The following is a 23,132-nucleotide window of genomic DNA, read 5'->3' as shown; positions in this document are numbered from 1 at the left end:
ATGGCCAGTGTCAGCCATTATCCACGCCAACCCTAGAGAAATTAGGGTTAAGTGCCTTGCTCAAGGGATTCGAACTAGCACCCTTTCGGTTACTGGCCTAACACTCTAACTGGTAGGGTACCTGCCCCCCATTTTGTGTGTGTGTGCACGCGTGCGTGGATGGTGTAGTGAGGAGGGGGGCGGTTACGTTATCGTCCCCAGGCTGTGGGTTTGGGGCTGCTGCCTTGGGGCCATGGTGGCTGCCCCCTCCCAACCATGCTGCTGCTACTAACTCACACACACATTCAGTCATACATACATACAAGTTGAAGTCGGAAGTTTACAGGTTTATACACTTTAGCCCGTTTTTCACAATTCCTGACATTTAATCCTAGAAAAGTCAGGATCACCACTTGATTTTAAGAATGTGAAATGTCAGAATAAAAGTAGAGTGATTTATTTCAGCTTTTATTTCTTTCATCACATTCCGTGGGTCAGAAGTTTACATACACTGAATTAGTATTTGGTAGCATTGCCTTTAAATTGTTTAACTTGGGTCAAACATTTCAGGTAGACTTCCACGAGCTTCCCACAATAAGTTGGGTGAATTTTGTCCCATTCCTCCTGACAGAGCTGGTGTAACTGAGTCAGGTTTGTTGGCCTCCTTGGTTGCACACGCTTTTTCAGTTCTTACCACTAATTTTCTATAGGATTGAGGTCAGGGCTTTGTGATGGCCACTCCAATACCTTGACTTTGTTGTCCTTAAGCCATTTTGCCACAACTTTGGAAGTATGCTTGGGGTCATTGTCCATTTGGAAGACCCATTTGTGACCAAGTTTTAACTGATTTCTTGAGATGTATCTTCAATATATCCACATAATTTTCCTCCCTCATGATGTCATCTATTTTGTCAAGTGCACCAGTCCCTCCTGCAGCAAAGCACCCCCACAACATGATGCTGCCACCCCCATGCTACACGGTTGGGATGGTGTTCTTCGGCTTGCAAGCCTCCCACTTTGTTCCCCAAACATAACGATGGTCATTATGGCCAAACAGTTCTATTTTTGTTTCATCAGACCAGAGGACATTTCTCCAAAAAGTATGATCTTTGTCCACATGTGCAGTTTGAAACCATAGTCTGGCTTTTTTTATGGTGGTTTTGGAGCAGTGGCTTCTTCCTTGCTGAGCGGCCTTTCAGGTTATGTGATATAGGACTCTTTTTACTGTGGATATAGATACTTTTGTACCTGTTTCCTCCAGCATCTTCACAAGGTCCTTTGCTGTTGTTCTGGGATTGATTTGGACTTTTCGCACCAAAGTACATTCATCTCTAGGAGACAGAACGCGTCTCCTTCCTGAGCGGTATGACGGCTGCCTGGTCCCATGGTGTTTATACTTGCGTACTATTGTTTGTACAGATGAACGTGGTACCTTCAGCCATTTGGAAATTGCTCCCAAGGATGAATCATACTTGTGGAGGTCTACAATCTTTTTTCTGCTGTCTTGGCTGATTTCTTTTGATTTTCCCATGATGTCAAGCAAAGAGGCACAGAGTTTGAAGGTAGGCCTTGAAATACATCCACAGGTACACCTCCAATTGACTCAAATGATGTCAGAAGCTTCTAAAGCCATGACATCATTTTCTGGAATTGTCCAAGCTGTTTAAAGGCACAGTCAACTTAGTGTATGTAAACGTCTGACCCACTGGAATTGTGATACAGTGTATTATAAGTGAAATAATCTGTCTGTAAACAATTGTTGGAAAAAGCACTTGTCGTGCACAAAGTAGATGTCCTAACTAGTGAACAAATCACAGATGTAGGGTGCTGTGCTGTGGAATTATCTTTTGTAATTTGATGTTGGCTGTGTTGGAATTCTAGAATTAGAAGTAATGACAGGTTAAGGATGATCAGCGGTTTCCCAAGGAATCAAACTATTTGTCACATGCGCAGAATACAAGTGTAGACTTTACAGTGAAACGCTTACTTACAAGCCCTTAACCAACAGTGCAGTTCAAGAAGAGTTAAGAAAATGTTTACCAAGTTGACTAAAATAAAAAGTAATAATAAAAAGTAACACAATAAGAATAACAGTAATCGGCAAAACGGCCATTAACAGATCAATTGGCAATCGTTTCTTTTCATTTAAAAGTTTCAATTCTCTAGTCAGAAAAGTCCATATAGCCTTCTCCCCCTAGAGTGAATGAAATGATGCATCTTCTAGTGATCTATTGACAGGGCTTATTCAAATGGAGCGATGACAGGGAAACTCTGCTGGTCTGTCAATCTGCTGCCTGTCCCGCCTCTCGGTACCTGTGTTATTTTTGTGCACTGTGGTTGGCTGCAGTCAAATTTATTTTCAGAGAGAAGAGAAAGCATGATGCTTCTTCGTCTCCTGTGAGTGAATTTATACGTCCCTTGAAATGTAAGTGGTAACGATGAGTTGAAATCCACTTAATTCTCGTTTTGTGGCACATTCATTTATTTTGCGTGTTTAATTTAGCAAGCCACGGAGTTGGGCCGCATAGGCTATTGACTGTGTTTTACTGTGCTTTGATTGTGTTGACTAGATTATAAAAGGTGCCGAACTGAATAAAGTCAAACTCCTATATCCCCTTGCTATTCATAAATCAAACAACGTAGTTATAAGTCCATGGTATCGCGTCGGGACAAGTAAACTAAACTAAAGATCTTGTGTGTATTTTCTTAGGATTCAAGCTCATGTCGAGATTTTCCAGTGACCACTAAAGTGACGTCAGTGTAGCCTAGTGATGGGTTGTTTGTGAACGAACAGCTATTTTTGAATGTCTCTTTTAGGTGAATGTCAGGAACCGAATTGCATAGGTGTGAGGACCATTAGTTTGGCTCCCTAATTTGCATAATGGTAGGCTATTACTGTTTTTCGGTGATTATCTGCAGATAAATTATGAAAACATTCGAGGAAGATGTTGAATCATCACTGAAGTAGGTATTGGAGAGAGCCTCATTCTGGACCAAAATATGATATAAAAAAAACATAAAATTGACGGTTATAAAATCTAATGATAATTATATGGTATTATTAAAGATATTGATATAGGCCTACTGATTTGAATGAAGTGCTGACTATGGAGTTGCCAACTGTTGCTGTCTGTGTAGCAAAGCCCATGTTTAACAACTGCTTCTTTCTTAATTCATTCTTCATTCATACCTGTAGGTCTATTCATGAAAGCATGACTTTGTATAAAAGTGTGGGTGCACACTATGGTGGGAGTCTGGGGGTCCTGATATAGTCCTGATCATACAGTATAGATGTAGGCAATATCCCAAACAACTAACAACACACTGAATTCATGCATTTTCAGTCATTTAAATGTTTGTCTTTCTACACAATACCACAATTCATTTTACCAAACTGGGAGATTAAGTTGTTCAAGTATTCAATAATTTTGCTGTGTATTTCAGATGGAATCATGGCATTATAATGTATCAGAGGCCACCAAAATAGGGCTGTATACCTTGTGCAGTGTGCATGCATGGGTGGGTGACTAGCTGGAGACCACATTTTGAGAGACGTGCTGACAAAAGCAGGTTGTAATTTCCTTTGGATTTGCAATACAAATACAGAAATGTTCTTTGTTGAAATCAACGTGTTTCATAATCAAAATATTGAATCCCATGGAGAGAGGTTAATTTCTAACAAGACACAATACACCATTTATAGACAATGGATACAATGAAGCAGCTTGTACTGTAGTATTCTTCCAAGATTTTGTGTTAGTGAGAGAGAGAGAGAGAAAGAAACAGTGAGCGAGGGAGGGAGCAAAATAAAGAGTGCAAATGTCTTCCTAGTTTTGACCCCTTGGAATACTGATGAGAAAGAGGAGGACGATGAAAGGGAATCAGTGAAGACGATGACAAATTCAGTGGAGAAGAATGAGAGACCATACAGTCTGTCTGGTATTGGGTGCACGTAACAACATGCACTGATATGAGAGAGAGAGACAGAGAGACAGACAGAGGGAGAGAGAGATTTAATCCAACCATCAGACTGTCTTCTATTGACTCTGAATGTATTTTCGATTTTAGATGGAACCAAATTTGATACTGTAATTCTGAACCAGCTTTTTGAGACCTGTTTTGGTGTCTACCGTGATCAGACGAGGTTGGTATTGTTGTGAAAGTAAACGGGAGGGACGGAGTTGGTATGAAATGTGTGTTTTTACCACTCAGAGAAAGACTGAACCAACCCGCAGTATACGGTGCATTCGTAAAGTATTCAGACCCCTTGGCTTTTTCCACATTTTGTTACGTTAGCCTTATTCTCAAATGGATGAAATTGTCCCCCCCTCCATCAATGTATACACAACACCCCATAATGACAAAGAAAAAAAACAGGTTTTTAAGACATTTTTGGAAATGTATTTAAAAAAATAAATAAAAATGTTTAATCACATTTGCATAAGTATTCAGACCCTTTACACATTACTTTGTTGAAGCACCTTTGGCAGTGATTACACCCTCAGGTCTTCTTGGGTATGACTCTACAAGCTTGATACACCTGTATTTGGAGAGTTTCTCACATTCTTCTCTGCAGATCCTCTCAAGCTCTCCGGTTAGATGGGGAGCATCGCTGCACAGCTATTTTCAGGTCTCTCCAGAGATATTAGATTGGGTTCAAGTCCGGGCTCTAGCTGGGCCACTCAAGGACATTCCGAGACTTGTCCCGAAGCTTCTCCTGCGTTGTCTTGGCTGTGTGCTTAGGGTCGTTGTCCTGTTGAAAGGTGAATCTTCACCCTAGTCTGAAGTCCTTAGCGCTCTGGAGCAGGTTTTCATCAAGGATTTCTCTGTACTTTGCTCTGATCATCTTTGCCTCGATCCTGATTAGTCTTCCAGTCTCTGCCGCTAAAAAACATCCCTACAGCATGGTGCTGCCACCACTATGCTTCTCTGGTGTTGCTTCTGTCACATTGGCCTCAACAGTTGCCTTCCTCAGCCTGTCCCAGGTGGTGTCACTCACCGGCCTCCCTTTAAATCTGGGGTCCATTGCTGTGGCCTCATGCAGAAAGGCTTGAATGTCCTCATCCTGATAGTGCTCAGAGAGGTCTCCCACACCTTCTCTTTGATGGTTGCCACAAACGTTGTATCTTCATGCTTCACAGTGAAGTTCTCCAACTCAAACATCAAGTTCGCAGACGATACAACAGTGGTAGGCATGATTACCAACAACGACGAGACAGCCTACAGGGAGGAGGTTGTGGCGGCCCTGAATTTTTCTTAACCGTCTGTGCTTCTCCTTCCAATAGGGCGCTTCCCCTTTAATTCCCAATTAAATAGCCAGCATCAGCTGCGCAAAAGTGGGGTTGTGATGGAGACGTGAAGGAGGAAGGAGACGTGAAGGAGGATGTGTTCAACCCTCAGTTCCGAAGCTTCTCTATTCCGTTTGTTTTGTAGCCTAATAGAGTTTACCCAGGATCGGCTCCACTCTTTGCGTCCGTGAACTACACCTCTCCGTTGTTCTTCGTGGCCTTTCTCCGCTGGAGATATATTGGCGGATTGGATTGTCTGACTGACCGACTGACTACAACCTTTTTGTATACAGTATTTCATTTGTTTTGGTGTGATGTATTATACCGTGATGATTTATGTAGTTAGTTGTAGTTGAGGACTTAAGAGTTGAAACGCTTGATGGTTGTGTGGTAAAATAATTGTTATTTGATTGTATGATTTGATACTGGGTTTATGCTACACTTGTATGAACGGACAAACATTGTGTGACTAAGGTCACTTGAGTTCCCTGAACTTCTTTACCGGGCTGGACTCTTATTAGGCCTGAGGTACAGGACATTTCTGGAGGAACCAGAGCTCATTGTTTGTTATATTGTTATGTGTATGTGTTCATTTATGTTTATAATACAACCCACGCAAAAGAATACAGTTGTTTTTGAAGTTTTTTCCAATGTTTTAAGGGTTTATAAAAGTGTATTTCCATCCTGACTTTTACATGAGTCCTTTGTATTGGTGTAGACTTGACGGACCAGATGGGACTCATTCCCTCCCAAACCAAAAGGAGAAACCAATGTTTTCTCTGGTAGGCACAAACTACCAGGCACCCCTATAAATATTAACCTCAAGTCAAAACCATTACAGGGTGAGGGTCCTCGGCGTGCGGTGTCAGGAAAATAACCTCTCACTGAATGTCAGCAAACCAAAAGAGATGATTGTGGACTTCAGGAAACAGCAGAGGGAGCACCCCCCTATCCACATAGATGGGACAGCAGTGGAGAAAGTGGAAAGTTTTAAGTTCCTCAGTGTACATATCACTGACAAACTGAAATCGTCCACGGTCAGACAGTGTAGTGAAGAAGGCACAACAGTGCCTTCAACAGCGCAACAACAACAGCATCCTGTTGGGATGTTTCACCGCCTGGTATGGCAACTGCACCGCCCACAACCGCAAGGCTCTCCAGAGGGTGGTGCGGTCTGCACAACGCATCACCGGGGGCAAACTACCTGCCCTCCAGGACACCTACAACACCCAATGTCACAGGAAGGCAAAAATATCAATAACCACCCGAACCACTGCCTGTTCACCCCGCTTCCATACAGAAGGTGAGGTCAGTACAGGTGCATCAAAGCTGGGACAGAGCGAGAGAGGGGGCCATCAGATTGTTAAACAGCCACCACTAGCACTGCGAGGCGGCTGCCTACCTACAGACTTGATATCATTGGCCACTTTTTAATAAATGGAACATTAATTAGTCACTTTAATATTGCCACTTTAAGAATGTTTACATATCTCGCATTATGCGAGATCGCATTATGCGAGATCTCATATGTATATAATATCTCATATCTCATATGTATATAATATCATTCACTATCTATTCTTTACTATCTATTGCATCTTAGCCGCTCTGTCACTGCTCATCCATATATTTTATACTTCTATATTCTTGTCCCATTCCTTTACTGGATTGTGTGGGTTTTGTTGTGGAATTTGTTAGATATTTGGTTTTGTTGTGGAATTGTTAGATATTACCTGTTAGATACTGCTGCACTGTCGCATCTAGAAGCATAAGCATTTCGCTACACTCGTAATAACATCTGCTAACCATGTGTATATGACCAATAAGATATGATTTGGGATTTGTTTGGGAGTCCTTTAGGTGCCTTTTGGAAAACTCCAAGTGGGCTGTCATGTACCTTTTTACTGAGGAGTGGCTTCCGTCTGACCACTACCATAAAGGTCTGATTGGTGGAGTGCTGAAGAGATGGTTGTGCTTCTGGAAGGTTCTCCCGTCTCCACAGAGGAACTCTGAAGCTCTGTCAGATTGACCATCGGGTTCTTGGTCACCTCCCTGACCAAAGCCCTTCTCCCCCGATTGCTCAATTTGTCTGAGGTGCCAGCTATAGAAAGAGTCTTGGTGGTTCCAAACTTCTTCCATTTAAGAATGATGGAGGCCACTGTGTTCTTAGGGACCATCATTGCTGCATACATTTTTTTGATAACCTTCCCCAGATCTGTGCCTCGACACAATTCTGTTTCAGTGCTCTACGGACAATTATTTCGACCTTATGGCTTGGTTCTTGCTCTGACATGCACTGTCAACTGTGGGACCTTAAGTAGAAAGGTATGCGCCTTTCCAAATCATGTCCAATCAAATGAATTTACCGCAGGTGGACTCTAGTTGTAGAAACATCTCAAGGATGATCAATGGAAACAGGATGCATCTGAGCTCAATTTCGAGTCTCATAGCAAAGGGTCTGAATAATTATGTAAATAAAGTTTTATGTTTTAATACATTTGTTTAATACAACCTCTTTTCACTTTGTCATTATGGGGTATTGTGTGTACATTGATGGAAAAAATGTTTAATCCATTTTAGAATAAGGCTGTAACGTAACAAAATGTGGAAAAAGGGAAGGGGTCTGGATACTTCCCGAATGCACTGTACATACATTCCCCACAATAAATCAAAACGGATGAGGTTAAGACAGCCTCCCATGTTGTACAGCCTGGAAATCAAACTCTGTTTATTGGTTGAGCAGGTTGGGAAATTGAATGCAATGTGGTATATTCCACTAGAGATTTACATTTATCATAAAGTAGTGAGCTTAGATTATAATTAATGACTGTGGAAAGGGTACAGAATGCTGTATAATACATGCTGTATAAGACAAAATATATTATATTCCAATGATATTTTTCACAAACCATCAAAGGGAAGTTGCAGAAAACGGAACTGAGGTGATGACAGACAGAAGTTCAAATGTGTCCAAACTGATGAAAAACATTTGCAAAGGACTGATAATTTGAAGGATTTTTTGTCATCTGTTAGGATGGTCGTAGTACCGTCTGGTGAAGGCAGATATGAAACAGATTACTGTCTTTTTGTGGTGTCTGTCTGTCTGTTGATGCGTGGGAACAGTCTGTTACTCCTACTGTTGCTGAATGGAGATTTGTTGAAGCGACTGCATTGATTACGACAGTGGATTGATCCAGTTTGTTTAGACACACAAACCAGAAACACACTTGCCAGAAAGATGCTGCTACTGCTCAGATTCAAGGCAAAGTAAGCATGTCTGTTGATTTAATGATTTATTTAGGTATACATTTACCTTCCTTCTTATGTTCCACTCAATGGCTAAACTGTCTGACTGGTACAATGGTAATAACTGGTGGCTGTAAGACCAGGGTTGTTTCCATAGCTGTCTCTTTCTCTGTCTCTATTTCGCTCTCCCTTTTTTCCCCTCCCTTTCTCTTTCTATATTTATTGATTCCCTGGATTTTTCTGTGCTAGACATGGACAAAGCAGAGGCAGACTGGCACCCTACTGTAGGTAGATGAGTGACAGTCCACTCTGAATGGGCAAATTGTGCAGGAGCTGAAGATACTATTAATGACTTTAACCACGTTTCCATCCACAGTTTTTAGACGAGTAAAGTCATCTTATTAAAAGAAATCACGACAGCTATGATACAATTTTATAAATACTGACAGATAATTTGTTCGTTCGACATGGTTGGATCTTTTTGTCGGTAAAATTAATTATGCGATAAATGTGGGTGGAAATGCCTTTATGCATAAATGTTGATATAATAACCATCTCGAAGTAAACTTGGAGTCACGCGATACGACTCGGGGAAACCATGTAGTTTATCAGGCCACTTCACAGGGTGGTGAAAGTGCAAAGTGATCTTGATGCTCCTTTCCTATAAATATTTTTTGTATGTTATTTTTTATTTCACCTTTATTTAACCAGGTAGGCTAGTTGAGTACAACTGCGACCTGGCCAAGATGAAGCATAGCAGTGTGAACAGACAACAACACAGAGTTACACGTGGAGTAAACAATAAACAAGTCAATAACACAGTAGAAAAAAATAGTCTATATACATTGTGTGCAAAAGGCATGAGGAGGTAGGTGAATAATTACAATTTTGCAGATTAACACTGGAGTGATAAATGATCAGATGATCATGTGCAGGTGGAGATACTGGTGTGCAAAAGAGCAGAAAAGTAAATACATAAAAACAGTTTGGGGATGAGGTAGGTAAATTGGGTGGGCTATTTACCGATGGACTATGTACAGCTGCAGCAATCGGTTAGCTGCTCAGATAGCAGATGTTTAAAGTTGGTGAGGGAGATAAAAGTCTCCAACTTCAGCAATTTTTGCAATTCGTTCCAGTCACAGGCAGCAGAGAACTGGAAGGAAAGGCGGCCAAATGAGGTGTTGACTTTAGGGATGGTCAGTGAGATACACCTGCTGGAGCGCGTGCTACGGGTGGGTGTTGCCATCGTGACCAGTGAACTGAGATAAGGCGGAGCTTTACCTAGCATGGACTTGTAGATGACCTGGAGCCAGTGGGTCTGGCGACGAATATGTAGCGAGGGCCAGCCGACTAGAGCATACAGGTCGCAGTGGTGGGTGGTATAAGGTGCTTTAGTAACAAAACGGATGGCAGCACTGTGATAAACTGCATCCAGTATTGGAAGCTATTTTATAGATGACATCGCCGAAGTCGAGGATCAGTAGGATAGTCAGTTTTACTAGGGTAAGTTTGGCGGCGTGAGTGAAGGAGGCTTTGTTGCAGAATAGAAAGCCGACTCTAGATTTGATTTTAGATTGGAGATGTTTGATATGAGTCTGGAAGGAGAGTTTACAGTCTAGCCAGACACCTAGGTACTTATAGATGTCCACATATTCTAGGTCGGAACCATCCAGGGTGGTGATGCTAGTCGGGCGTGCGGGTGCAGGCAGCGAACGGTTGAAAAGCATGCATTTGGTTTTACTAGCGTTTAAGAGCAGTTGGAGGCTACGGAAGGAGTGTTTTATGGCATTGAAGCTCGTTTGGAGGTTAGATAGCACAGTGTCCAAGGAAGGGCCAGAAGTATACAGAATGGTGTCGTCTGCGTAGAGGTGGATCAGGGAATCGCCCGCAGCAAGAGCAACATCATTGATATATACAGAGAAAAGAGTCTGCCCGAGAATTGAACCCTGTGGCACCCCCATAGAGACTGCCAGAGGACCGGACAACATGCCCTCCGATTTGACACACTGAACTCTGTCTGCAAAGTAGTTGGTGAACCAGGCAAGGCAGTCATTAGGAAAAACCGAGGCTACTAAGTCTGCTGATAAGAATATGGTGATTGACAGAGTCGAAAGCCTTGGCCAGGTCGATGAAGACGGCTGCACAGTACTGTCTTTTATCGATGGCAGTTATGATATCGTTTAGTACCTTGAGCGTGGCTGAGGTGCACCCGTGACCGGCTCGGAAACCAGATTGCACAGCGGAGAAGGTACAGTGGGATTCGAGATGGTCAGTGATCTGTTTGTTGACTTGGCTTTCGAAGACCTTAGATAGGCAGGGCAGGATGGATATAGGTCTGTAACAGTTTGGGTCCAGGGTATGGAGGGTCTTATTCTGGTGACATGATGATTGATTCTAGGCTGACATTTTAACAATGTTCCCGCTCTTATCCATAATAATCATACATGTAGACCAGTGCTTGATTTGGGCAGGAGATCGCTGGAACTTGAGTACCGGCACCTCAAATCTTCTACTGCTTGAGCTCATGTTTCTCTTATAGAATATTAGCTCAAAGGTATTGTGGAGCTCCTGCACCTTAATATAAATACTACCGGCACCCAAAATGAGTACCGGAACCTAATATCAGTCCAAGTCGAGCACTGATGTAGGATAGTGAAAATTCAGTTTGTCTGAGGATGACAGAGAATGTGTGTAGGGGTCTCTGACCCTACTATGATATGCCATCTAACTTCATTACCATATGAATGCTATAGGCCCATAATCGTATACAGTGGGAATAGCCAAGGTTGCCCTTATGTCACCGCTCAAAATACTATAAGATGCACGTGTCTAGGTTTACAATGCAATTTTTAAGAGGCTAAGGGACAAGGAGTTAATGTCTTGCAATCAATGTCCTAGCATTAAATTATTGAGTTAACCTTGACTCAGAGATGTATAGTCAGAGACCAAGCATGTATGTGACCGACCGCCAAGATTCGGTCATACACTGCAATTGAAGAACAATGGGAAAGTAATTCTGCCTTGAAATTTGATCAACTTGTAACCCCACTTTTGAGAAAATGGACCTTGAATATTTTGGTACACGTACTGGAGAGCTCTTCTTTGTCTACACCCATTCAGCATCGTTCACACTTTAAGCCTTAGACCCATCCATCTCTTTAAGGATTCACATGAGGCCATTTGGTGAACACACACTATATTAAATGAAAGGTCATTTTATTTGTGACATGCACAGGATACAGAAGGTGTAAACGGTACAGCGAAGTGGTTACTTGTATATTAATATAAAAAACAACGTGTCCAGAAAAAAGTATTGTATAAATATTTTATCATTATTAGACTACGCTTACCCAACACTTGTCTAAATTGATGGGTCATGTGAAGTAAATGCTATAAGCACCCCCCAGCCACATCTAGCTAAGTGGATGGGTCACTATTGTTTAGACATTGTACACATGTTCATGAAATTCAAATAGATGGCCGTAATCACCCCCAGACACACTTGGCTAATTTGATGGGTCATGTAATAATGCGGCCGAAGTGGAGTCTTTTGTTTAGACATGTAGCTAGCTAGTTATGAACCGGGATAATTCCAACTCGTACTACTACCAATACAAACATTATCATAGCTGTAGTATGAATCTGCAGGTAGCTGAAGCTAACAAACTAGGTTCAAAGTTAGCTAGCTAACGTTAGGCTGTAACTAGCAATGCAAATGGATTCTGATTTAAATAATATTACTACACAGATCATACACGTAATGTTAGCTAGCAAACAGTACAGTTTATCTTGCAATAAAAACAACTTTCTGACAATATTAGAACATTTTGTTAGACTCTGACTTGCATACATGGATGAATGCTTCACGGCAGACTGGAACCATTTAACTCTGTTTTGTTTGTAGCTACATCTTGTTTGGCCAGCATGGTGTCAGGTCACTCCGGTTCACACTGACCGTGGCATGTGCAGAAAGTAGCCCATCACTTTTTACCAGCTGATCTGTCGATAGCGCCTGGTAAATTCAGGGTATCAATGTTGTTGAGAAAAGGAGCAAAACTTTTTGTAGTTCTCGATGGCTAACGTTATATCTTTAAAAAATGGCGCTGTTGAAAAGATTATGAACACATACTGAACAACTCACTTTACAGACAGAAGCATGCTACATGCACACCAATCCAAACTCATCTTCCGGCATGTCCAGCCCATCTTATCTCAGCCAATCATGGCTAGCGGGAAGGCTTCTGACTTTTTCTGTGGCTAAACCAACTAGGCTCATTTAATTAACAATTTTATTCAGATTTATGGATAAAATACAAGTTTGTTATTAAGGCACATGAACGTTCACATGTTCCTGAAGGTCTTTCTGCCAAAAAACTCATTTTGATAAAAAGTAAATGTTTATGTTCAAATGCAGTTCCTGTGAAGTAGTGACATGCGACATAGGCCTAGTTTCCTGAATACGAACCACATATGCTATATCTATTGTGAATAACATTTACCATTAGACATTTCACCAAATAATAATTAAAGGAATATTACTCAAATGTGAGGACTACAGTAATCATATTTATTGCAGTTACGCAATAAGAATTCAATAAGCAAATGGTACATACCAGAAGTCTTCACGGTATAAAGAATACAAAATATCCTAAGTCTTAACAGCATAGAAATCCACCACTATGACATACAAATGTACATCAAGAGATCGGTTAACCATTGACTCCCTGATCTAAATATAAGCCCAGCTTTTATTCTTGCAAGATCACTAACTCCCAGTATCTCCTATCGTCTAATTAACATCACTTTGCATGACTCAAAACATTAAAACAGAGGCATGAAAACAACACACACATTCTTGGATCTAATCATCGCAACTCTTATCTAAATTATACGGGTGCACCCCTGTGTCACTCCTCTTTGAACTATCCGCCATCCGACAATTAGAATAACAGTTCCTCTGTAACGATAAATCCATACCACTTACAGTACAATGTAACATATCACAATTCTTAGCTCTTTATGAACTCTTGAAACAATCCAAACATGACCATTTTAATTCACTAACATTAATTTAGTCGATTCAAGTTTCATCATTCTTCACATCTCTCCTGGCTTCAGTGACCCTATGACTTCTGTGGGAATGGCTCTTCCTCGAGCTTACCACAGATAAGGTGTGTTTGACCCTGTGGTAGTACACAGATGACAGGCCACCCAAACAATGCCATAAATTGTGATTGAGTCATCAAGCTGGTCCCCAGCAAGTCGCTAGACACATCTTCATCACTGGCCTTCATCATCGTTCACATTTATTCACTATCTCTATTTTCAACTACACTAGCGTACCCTCACAGCCGATCTGGACTGTATCTGCAAGCCATTGACTAGAGTACACGTGCCAAGACCAGAGTAGGCACATTTTCTATTTAATGCAACTGTTTTTGTGACAAAACGGTAGAGTTCCAAATGCGATGGAAACCCATTGAACTTTAGATTTTTATTCATGAACATTCAATTGTAGCAGAAAAAGTGTACAAAATGATTCTTCAATTGAATATATCCACATGAACAGTCACACTGGTATTCAGTATAGTATTAATGACATGGCCCTAAGGCTGATTGGACTGTACAAGAGTAAGTGCACCTCTGCAAAGGTCCCCCTTAGACTTGTACATTTGCAAGTTAATATTTGTCTGTATCCTTTTCTAAAAAGTCACTTGAAATGTTTTTCAAAAGATACTTTTTTTATTAATTTCATTAACATAAGTATTCCAGCCCCTGAGTCAATATATGTTAGAATCACATTTTGGCAGCGATTACAGCTGTAAGTCTTTCTGGGTAAGTCTCTAAGAGCTTTGCAAACATGGATTGCATAAACAATTCTTATTTAAGCTGTGTCAAATTGGTTGTTAATCATTGCTGGACAGCCAGTTTTAAGTCTTGCCATAGATCTTCAAGCCGATTTAAGTCAAAACTGTAACTAGGCCACTCAGAAACATTGGTAAGCAACTACAGTGTATTTTTGGCCTTGTGTTTTAAGTTATTGTCCTGCTGAAAGGTGAATTCATCTCCCAGTGTCTGTTGGAAAGCAGACTGAACCAGGTTTTCCTCTAGGATTTTGCCTGTGCTTAGCTCTATTCTGTTTCTTTTTATCCCCCCCAAAAACTGCCTAGTCCTTGTCCATGACAAGCATATCCATAACATGCTGTAGCCACCACCGTGCTTGGAAATATGAAGAGTGGTACTCAGTGATGTGATGTGTTGGATTTGCCCTAAACATAACTCTTTGTATTCAGGACATAACGTTGATTTCTTTGCCACATTTTTTTGCAATTTTACTTTAGTTCCTTATTGCAAACAGGATGCATGTTTTGGAATATTTGTATTATGTACAGGCTTCCTTCTTTTTACTCTGCCATTTAGGTTAGTATTGTGGAGTAACTACAACGTTGTTGATCCATCCTCACTTTTCTCCCATCACAGCCATTTAACTCTGATTTAAAGTCACCATTGGCCTCATGGAAAATCCTTGAGCGGGTTTCTTCCTCTCTGGCAACTGAGTTAGGAAGGATGCCTACATCTTTATAGTGACTGGGTGTATTGATACACAATCCAAAGTGTAATTAATAACTTCACCATACAGTACTCAAAGGGATATTCAATGTTTGCTTTTTTGACTCATCTACCAATAGGTGCCATTCTTTGCGAGGCATTGGAAAACCTCCCTGGTCTTTGGTTGAATCTGTGTTTGAAATTCACTGCTTGACTGAGGGACCTTTACAGATACTTTTATGTGTGGGGTACAGAGATGAGTCATTCAAAAATCCTGTTAAACACAATTGTTGCACACAGAGTGATTGCATGCAACTTATTTTGTGACTTGTTAAGCAAATGTTTACTCCTGAATTTATTTATGCTTGTCATAACAAAGGGGTTGAATACTTTCAAGACATTTCAGATTTACATTTTTAATAAAACATAAAAATGTTCTGAAAACATAGTTCCACTTTGACATTATGGTGTATTGTGTGTAGGCCAGATACAGTACATTGTAAAAACAACAGTGTTGTAATGCACCTGCAAAAAAAATCCAGGATGTTTCAAAGTCAAAGGTATAACCAAGAACTCCAAACCAAGCTGGTAATTGGACCGGTGATGATAAACATGACACTTCCAATTGTCTCACTCTCAATGACAAGGATGGGTATATTGCATAATCCCACTGGACATTCCTTCATCAGCACCAACTAGACTCTCTGCAGGGATCAGACTCGGAGAGCATTGTAGCGTGCCGACACATCCGACACAATTATATATTTTTTATTTCCCAAAATTACAGGTTTAATTTGGCCTCAGCTGCGCTCGTGTTATTACAGTGAAGGAACGCCAACAGAGAGAAGGCTGTTTGGATTAGTTGTGGCTGCGGCACCCTAAAGCTTTTCTGTTCCGCATGTACACTCTCTCATTAAGACTGAAATGAAGGCACATCGTTGAGGCCTGTCACAGAAATGAGCCCGCAAGCAAAGAATGAATGCAAGCAGTCACCGGTGTATACACATCTGACAGCAGCAAGTAGTTATCAATTCAGTCACCCGCACCAACCTAGGCTCCGACAACAAGCAAATAGTTTATTAGCCAACACTTTTCTAAATTTGATTTCATCCAGGTGATTGTCTTTTGTATGAGTAGGTGTGTAATGGTCAAGTGTAATACACACTGTGATACCGTCTAGTGGTTTTACTACACCCATTGTTTGCTAAAAATAAACATGCTTAGAATGAGAATATGACTGTTACATTTCATCTTATACGTTTTATTTTATTTTACCTTTATTTAACCTTTATTTATACGTATGTTATATTATCAAGTCATCAATGATGCTACATGCTGTTTTTCAACTCAAACATCCCTTATGAAATTAGTTTATTTCCAAAACGCTATATGTGCATTTTCAGAAATTTGGGTAAATTAGCTTTTGTTTAATTTAAAGATCTTATGAAAGAGAGTGAAGAAACACAATCTAATCATGACATGGGGTTGTTCAATGACAGAGCTGTATTTGTTTAAAATATATCATTTTATGGTGTCATTTCAAAACGCTATTCTGTGCATTCTATAAATATTCAGACACCTTGACTTTTTAAAAATGTTGTTAGACAAAATTGAATGAAATCGTTTTTTCCCCTTATCAATCTACACACAATACCCCATAATGACAAAGCAAAAACTTTTTCCCCCAAATGTTTTGCAAATGTATAAAAATAAATAAATAAATGGAAATATGACATCTACATACGTATTCAGACCCTTTACTCAGTACTTCGTAGATGCACCTTGGGCAGTGATTACAGCCTCAAGTCTTCTTGGGTATGACGCTACCAGCTTGGCACACCTGTATTGGCACACCACACTCTTCTCTGCAGATCCTCTCCAGCTCTGTCATATTGGATGGGGAGAATCGCTGCACAGCTATTTTTTTTTCTTTCTCCAGAGATGTTCGATCGGGTTCAAGTCCAGGCTCTAGCTGGGCCACTCAAGGACATTCAGAGACTTGTCCCGAAGCCACTCCTGCGTTGTCTTGGCTGTGTGCTTAGGGTCATTGTCTTGTTGGAAGGTGAACCTTCACCCCAGTCTGATAACCTGCTCTAGAGCACTCAGGGCTTCATCAAGGATCTCTACTTGCTCCATTCATCTTTCCCTTGATCATAACTATTCTCCCAGTCCCTGCTGCTGAAAAACACGCCCACAGCATGTTGCCACCACCAAACTTCACCGTAGGGATGGTGCCAGGTTTCCTCCAGACATAACTCTTGGCATTTAGGCCAAACAGTTCAATCTGGGTTTCATCAGACCAGAGAATCTTGTTTCTCATGGTCTGATAGTCTTTAGGTGCCTTTTGGCAAACTTTAAGCGGGCTGTCATGTGCCTTTTACTGAGGAGTGGCTTCTGCCTGGAATTTGTATTTTTTTAAACGATTATAGAATAAGGCTGTAACGTAACAAAATGTGGAAAAAGTCCAGAGGTCTGAATACTCTGAGTGCACTGTATGTCTACAGTATCATTTGGCTTTATGTATTTTCAGATATAGGCCTATTGTAAATGTGTATTGTTTTTGCATCACCATCTTTATAACTGGTGATGCATAACTTTAAGCCTCACATTCTTTTGACAGAGGTAATGAACTGTCCGTTGATCCTCAAAGCAATTGATAAAACAGGGCCATGTTTGAAAGGCAAGTGGTTCTGAGCCTATTATTACACAGGTGAGCTACCAATTACAGAAATCAGGAATGCATCTATCTGATCTACTGTGTCCAACACACCACCACCGTTTTGTTATGTTGGGCACCTACTGACTAAAAATATTTCTTATTATTGTTACGGTTTTCTAGGTGTGAAGGAGAGTCAGACCAAAATGCAGCGTGTAGATTACGATTCATGTTTAATGACAAACACACTAAACACTACAAAACAATAAACGTAACAAAAACCCGAAACAGCCTATACTTGTGTAAACTAACACAGAACAAGGCCATCAGGACACTAAGGACAATCACCCACGACAAACTCAAAGAATATGGCTGCCTAAATATGGTTCCCAATCAGAGACAACGATAAACACCTGCCTCTGATTGAGAACCACTCCAGACAGCCATAGACTTTGCTAGATAACCCCACTAGCTACAATCCCAATACATACACACCAAAACCCCTCAAAACAATAGGGAGGGTCCGGGTGGGCGTCTGTCCATGGTGGCGGCTCCGGCGCGGGACGTGGAACCCACTCAGTCAATGTCTTAGTCCCCTCTCCTCGCGTCCCTGGATAGTCCACCCTCACCGCCGACCATGGCCTAGTAGTCCTCACCCAGAACCCCACTGGACTGAGGAGCAGATCGGGACTGAAGGACAGCTCGGTACTGAGGCAGCTCGGGACTGAGGGGAAGCTCGGGACTGAGGGGAAGCTCGGGACTGAGGGGAAGCTCGGGAGTGAGAGAAAGCTCGGGAGTGAGAGAAAGCTCGGGAGTGAGAGAAAGCTCGGGAGTGAGAGAAAGCTCAGGAGTGAGAGAAAGCTCAGGCAGGTAGGTAGATCTACCAGATCCTGGCTGGCTGGTGGTTTCAGCAGATTCTGGCTGACTGGCAGATCCTGGCTGACTGGCGGATCTGGCGGATCCTGGTCGACTGGCGGATCCTGGCCGACTGGCAGATCCTGGCCGACTGGCAGATCCTGGCCGACTGGCAGATCTGGCAGATCCCGGCTTACTGGCGGATCTGGCAGATCCCGGCTGACTGGCGGATCTGGAAGAGTCTGGTTGACTGGCAGATCTGGAAGAGTCTGGTTGACTGGCAGATCTGGAAGAGTCTGGCTGACTGGCGGATCTGGAAGAGTCTGGCTGACTGGCGGATCTGGAAGAGTCTGGCGGATCTGGAAGAGTCTGGCTGACTGGCGGATCTGGAAGAGTCTGGCGGATCTGGAAGAGTCTGGCGGATCTGGAAGAGTCTGGCAGACTGGCGGATCCTGGCAGACTGAAAGATCTGGCTGCTCCATGCTGACTGGCGGCTCTGGCTGCTCCATGTAGGCTGACAGCTCTGGCGGCTTCTTACAGACTGACAGCTCTGGCGGCTCCGTGCAGACTGGCAGCTCCTTGCAGACTGGCAGCTCCTTGCAGACTGGCAGCTCCTTGCAGACTGGCAGCTCCTTGCAGACTGGCAGCTCCTTGCACACTGGCAGCTCCATGCAGACTGACAGCTCTGGCTGCTCCATGCAGGCTGGCAGCTCTGGCTGCTCCATGCAGGCTGGCAGCTCTGGCTGCTCCATGCAGGCTGGCAGCTCTGGCTGCGCTGAACAGGCGGGAGACTCCGGCAGCGCAGGAGAGGAGAAAGGCTCTGGCTGCGCTGAACAGGCGGGAGACTCCGGCAGCGCAGGAGAGGAGAAAGGCTCTGGCTGCGCTGAACAGGCGGGAGACTCCAGCAGCGCTGTAGAGGAGAAAGGCTCTGGCAGCGCTGAACAGACGGGAGACTCCGGCAGCGCAGGAGAGGAGAAAGGCTCCGGCAGCGCTGGAGAGGCGAGGCGCACTGTAGGCCTGATGCGTGGTGCTGGTACTGGTGGTACTGAACCGAGAACACGCACAGGAAGCCTGGTGCGGGGAGCTGCTACCGGAGGGCTGGAGTGTGGAGGTGGCACAGGATGGGCTAGACCGTGAAGGCGTACTGGAGATCTTGAGAGTAGTGCTGGCACAGGACGTGCAAGGCTAGGGATGTGCACAGGAGGCCTGGTGCGTGAGGCTGGCACCAATTTCACCAGCCGACTAACACGCACCTCAGGACGAATATGGAGCGCTAACCCAGGTGCCATCAAATCCCCGACACGTTCCGTCGGGCGAATTCCATGCAAAGAGCACCAACACAGCAACTCCCTCATTTCTCTCTCCTCCAATTTCCCCATTAACTCCTTCACAGTCTCTGCTTCGCTCATCTCCAACACCGGCTCTGGTTCTGGTCTCCTCCTTGGCTCCTCACGATAAACAGGGAGAGTTGGCTCAGGTCTGACTCCTGACTCTGCCACACTCTCCCTGAGCCCCCCCCCCCCCCCCCCCCAATACATTTTTGGGGCTGATTCTCAGGCTTCCTTCCGAGTCGCTGTGCTGCCGCCTCATACCGGCGCCTCTCCACTTTCGTCGCCTCCAGTTCTTCTTTGGGGCGGCGATATTCTCCAGGCTGAGCCTAGGGTCCTTCTCCGTTTAGGATTTCCTCCCATGTCCAGAAATCCTTATAGCGAATCTCCTCTTTGGGCTGCTCCTGCCTGTTGACACGCTGCTTGGTCCGTTGGTGGTGGGTGATTCTGTTACGGCTTTCTTCTATCTCCTCCTCGGACGAGGAGGTGTAGCAAGGATCGGACCAAAATGTAGCGTGACTATTGCAATCCATGTTTATTAAATAATAAAGAAACACGAACTTACAAAAACAATAAACGTAACGAAAACCGAAACAGCCTATACTTGTGTAAACTAACACAGAACAAGGCCATCAGGACACTAAGGACAATCACCCACGACAAACTCAAAGAATATGGCTGCCTAAATATGGTTCCCAATCAGAGACAACGATAAACACCTGCCTCTGATTGAGAACCACTTCAGACAGCCATAGACTTTGCTAGATAACCCCACTAGCTACAATCCCAATACATACACACCAAAACCCCAAGACAAAACACACCACAATACAAAAACCCCATGCCACACCCTGGCCTGACCCAATACATGAAGAAAAACACAAAATACTTAGACCATGGCGTGACAATTATGATATATTTGTTTCAATGACATGTTTTGCTAAAATAAAGGTTTAAGGAAATACAGGCATGCACCAACTTACAGTCCTGTAAGTATAAAATCAAAGCTTGTAAAGATAGTGTAATGGGATAATGTCGTACTGTGGTGTGTGAAGAATCCAAAACTTTATCTTGTATGCGGTACTAATCACATTATTGTGGAAGCACCTTCTCTAAGAGTATGAATTTGTCTATTTGAGAAGGTTTGAACCCTAAGCAACCTGCCTACACATAGTTTGCAGTACAATACCAACATAGCTACTGTAGTAGGTCAAAGCTGTGTGCTGGAAAACCTTGTTAGAGTATTGGTGGAATTGGCATTGTGGTGCTCATGTGAATTTCTTTTTCGGCTTTAGACCAATGCCTATTCTCACTTAAAGCATATTTGTTTTGTTTTTAAGAAAGAACTGTTCAAATGATACATTTGTGACATCAATATTTATGTATTTTTCGTATAATTCAATACAGTAATATGAGAGCTGTATGTAAAACATGTACATTTGCATTTTAGTCATTTAGCAGATGCTCTTATCCAGAGCACCTTACAGTTGGTGCATTCATCTTAAGATAGCTCAGTGAGACAACCACATATCAGAGACACATATACAGGATACGAACAATCCATTCCAGCGAAACAATGGATATTCAACCAAAAACCTATGAATGAAAAATCTGAGAATAGTCATATTTTACACCCAAATGAAGGTCCCCATACCAATCATTTCTGATGAAAAAACACATGTGAAAAGTGTGTATATATTGTGTTTAAACCCTTCAGATGTAGCCTACTAGCTACAGGGTTATATTCTGTTCATATTGGACATCATAGATAACATGTTGCTGATATGATATTCTGGGAACGTTCAATAAATTCCATGGTTTTCCCAAAATCCCAGTTGGAGGATTCCTGGAATTGGGAAGGAATAAGCAGGAAATCAAGAATCCTCCAACCAGGATTTCTGGAAAACCAGGGAATTGATTGAAAGTTCCTGGAATTTTGCGACCCTATCCCTGACTCTATTTCAAACTCACTTGGACGACCACACGTTGCTGTATTGTTTCCAGCAGGATGATAGCTTGGAACAGCTCTAGCAATGCATTATGGTTGATACAACACAGGGTCCCACCTGATGACCGTAGTCTTTAGATTATGTTATCTATAATATATTACCATATTATAAAGTGTTTATCTGTGGACTTCTCCCTACTGGTATATCCTTTAATAATTCATACACAGTAATCTTATGTCCTGCATTTATATCCATAAAACCCCAATTTGATGAAATTCTGTACGGGATATGAGATTCATAGGGCTAGGTTGGGAGAATAGGGAGATCCCTCAGGAGAAATACAAACTGAAGCGTTTCATTGGTGGATATTTGGTGTGATGAATAGGTCAGTTTCTCCAGTAAACAATGTATTTCTCTCTCTGTGTCTCTCTCTCTCACTGTCTCTTCAAACAGGTGGATCAGTGAGATGCCAGTCACACAACCTCGCCTGGTCATACAGGACTAAATTCAGTCCTATAGTACACCTAGGATGTGTCTCAAATGGCATCCTACTCCCTATACAGTGCATAATATACGGTAGATCAGGGCTATTCAACTCTTACCCTACCAGGTACGGAGTTTTCTGTTCTACCTGATAATTAATTGCACCCACCTGGTGTCCCAGGTCTAAATCAGTCCCTGATTAGATGGGAACAATGAAAAAATGCAGTGTAATTGGCTTCAATGTCCAGAGTTGAGTTTGAGGGCAGTAGATGGTACATTATACAGGAAATCATATAGATTTTAAATTTTTATATATATATATTTATTTTCCGATAAATTAACTGTGAAAATGGGACAACCCCATTGCATTTGAGTAACCCATAATGCACGTTTTTAAGTTATTCTCATCACACATGTTCTGCTTCTGCTGTGCTCTGCAGGAAACGGGTAAAGGTAAATGAATAATATTGCCTCTTCTACCCATTTCTGTTATTTCAATCAACACATATGTTTCTTCACACCTGTAAAATGATTGCAGCAGAATTGCTTTTATGAATAAAATTGCATTATCATAATAAAAGCCTATGCCGCTTGAGAGAAAGACAAACATCTTAGATCTCCATGGTATCACTATGCATTCCATTATTATTTTAATTTGACATGGGAAAGGGAAAATATGGAGAGAGAAATCCAACGGCAGAGAGGGGAGAGGGAAAGACCGATTTGAGGGAGAAAGATTGGGAGATGAGTGAGACGAAATGAGGGGAGAGCGAGACAAAGAAAGGCAGAGAGCGAGAAG

General features: G+C 42.3%; 1 protein-coding gene across 1 annotated transcript in view; it reads left to right on the top strand.

The window, feature by feature from the left end:
• The window catches only part of zgc:174356 (proton-coupled folate transporter), a 39,290-nt gene extending 16,382 nt beyond the window's left edge, over positions 1-22,908 (top strand). The window contains exon 7 of the mRNA XM_031828762.1: positions 22,304-22,908. Within this exon, the coding sequence (XP_031684622.1) occupies positions 22,304-22,355 (52 nt within the window). The 3' untranslated portion in view covers positions 22,356-22,908. The remainder of the gene's footprint in view (positions 1-22,303) is intronic.
• The last annotated feature ends 224 nt before the right edge of the window (positions 22,909-23,132 follow it).

The sequence above is a fragment of the Oncorhynchus kisutch genome, linkage group LG7 (genome assembly GCF_002021735.2).
Source record: "Oncorhynchus kisutch isolate 150728-3 linkage group LG7, Okis_V2, whole genome shotgun sequence".
Classification (NCBI taxonomy): Eukaryota; Metazoa; Chordata; class Actinopteri; order Salmoniformes; family Salmonidae; genus Oncorhynchus; species Oncorhynchus kisutch.
This window is presented reverse-complemented; position numbering and strand designations above follow the sequence as displayed.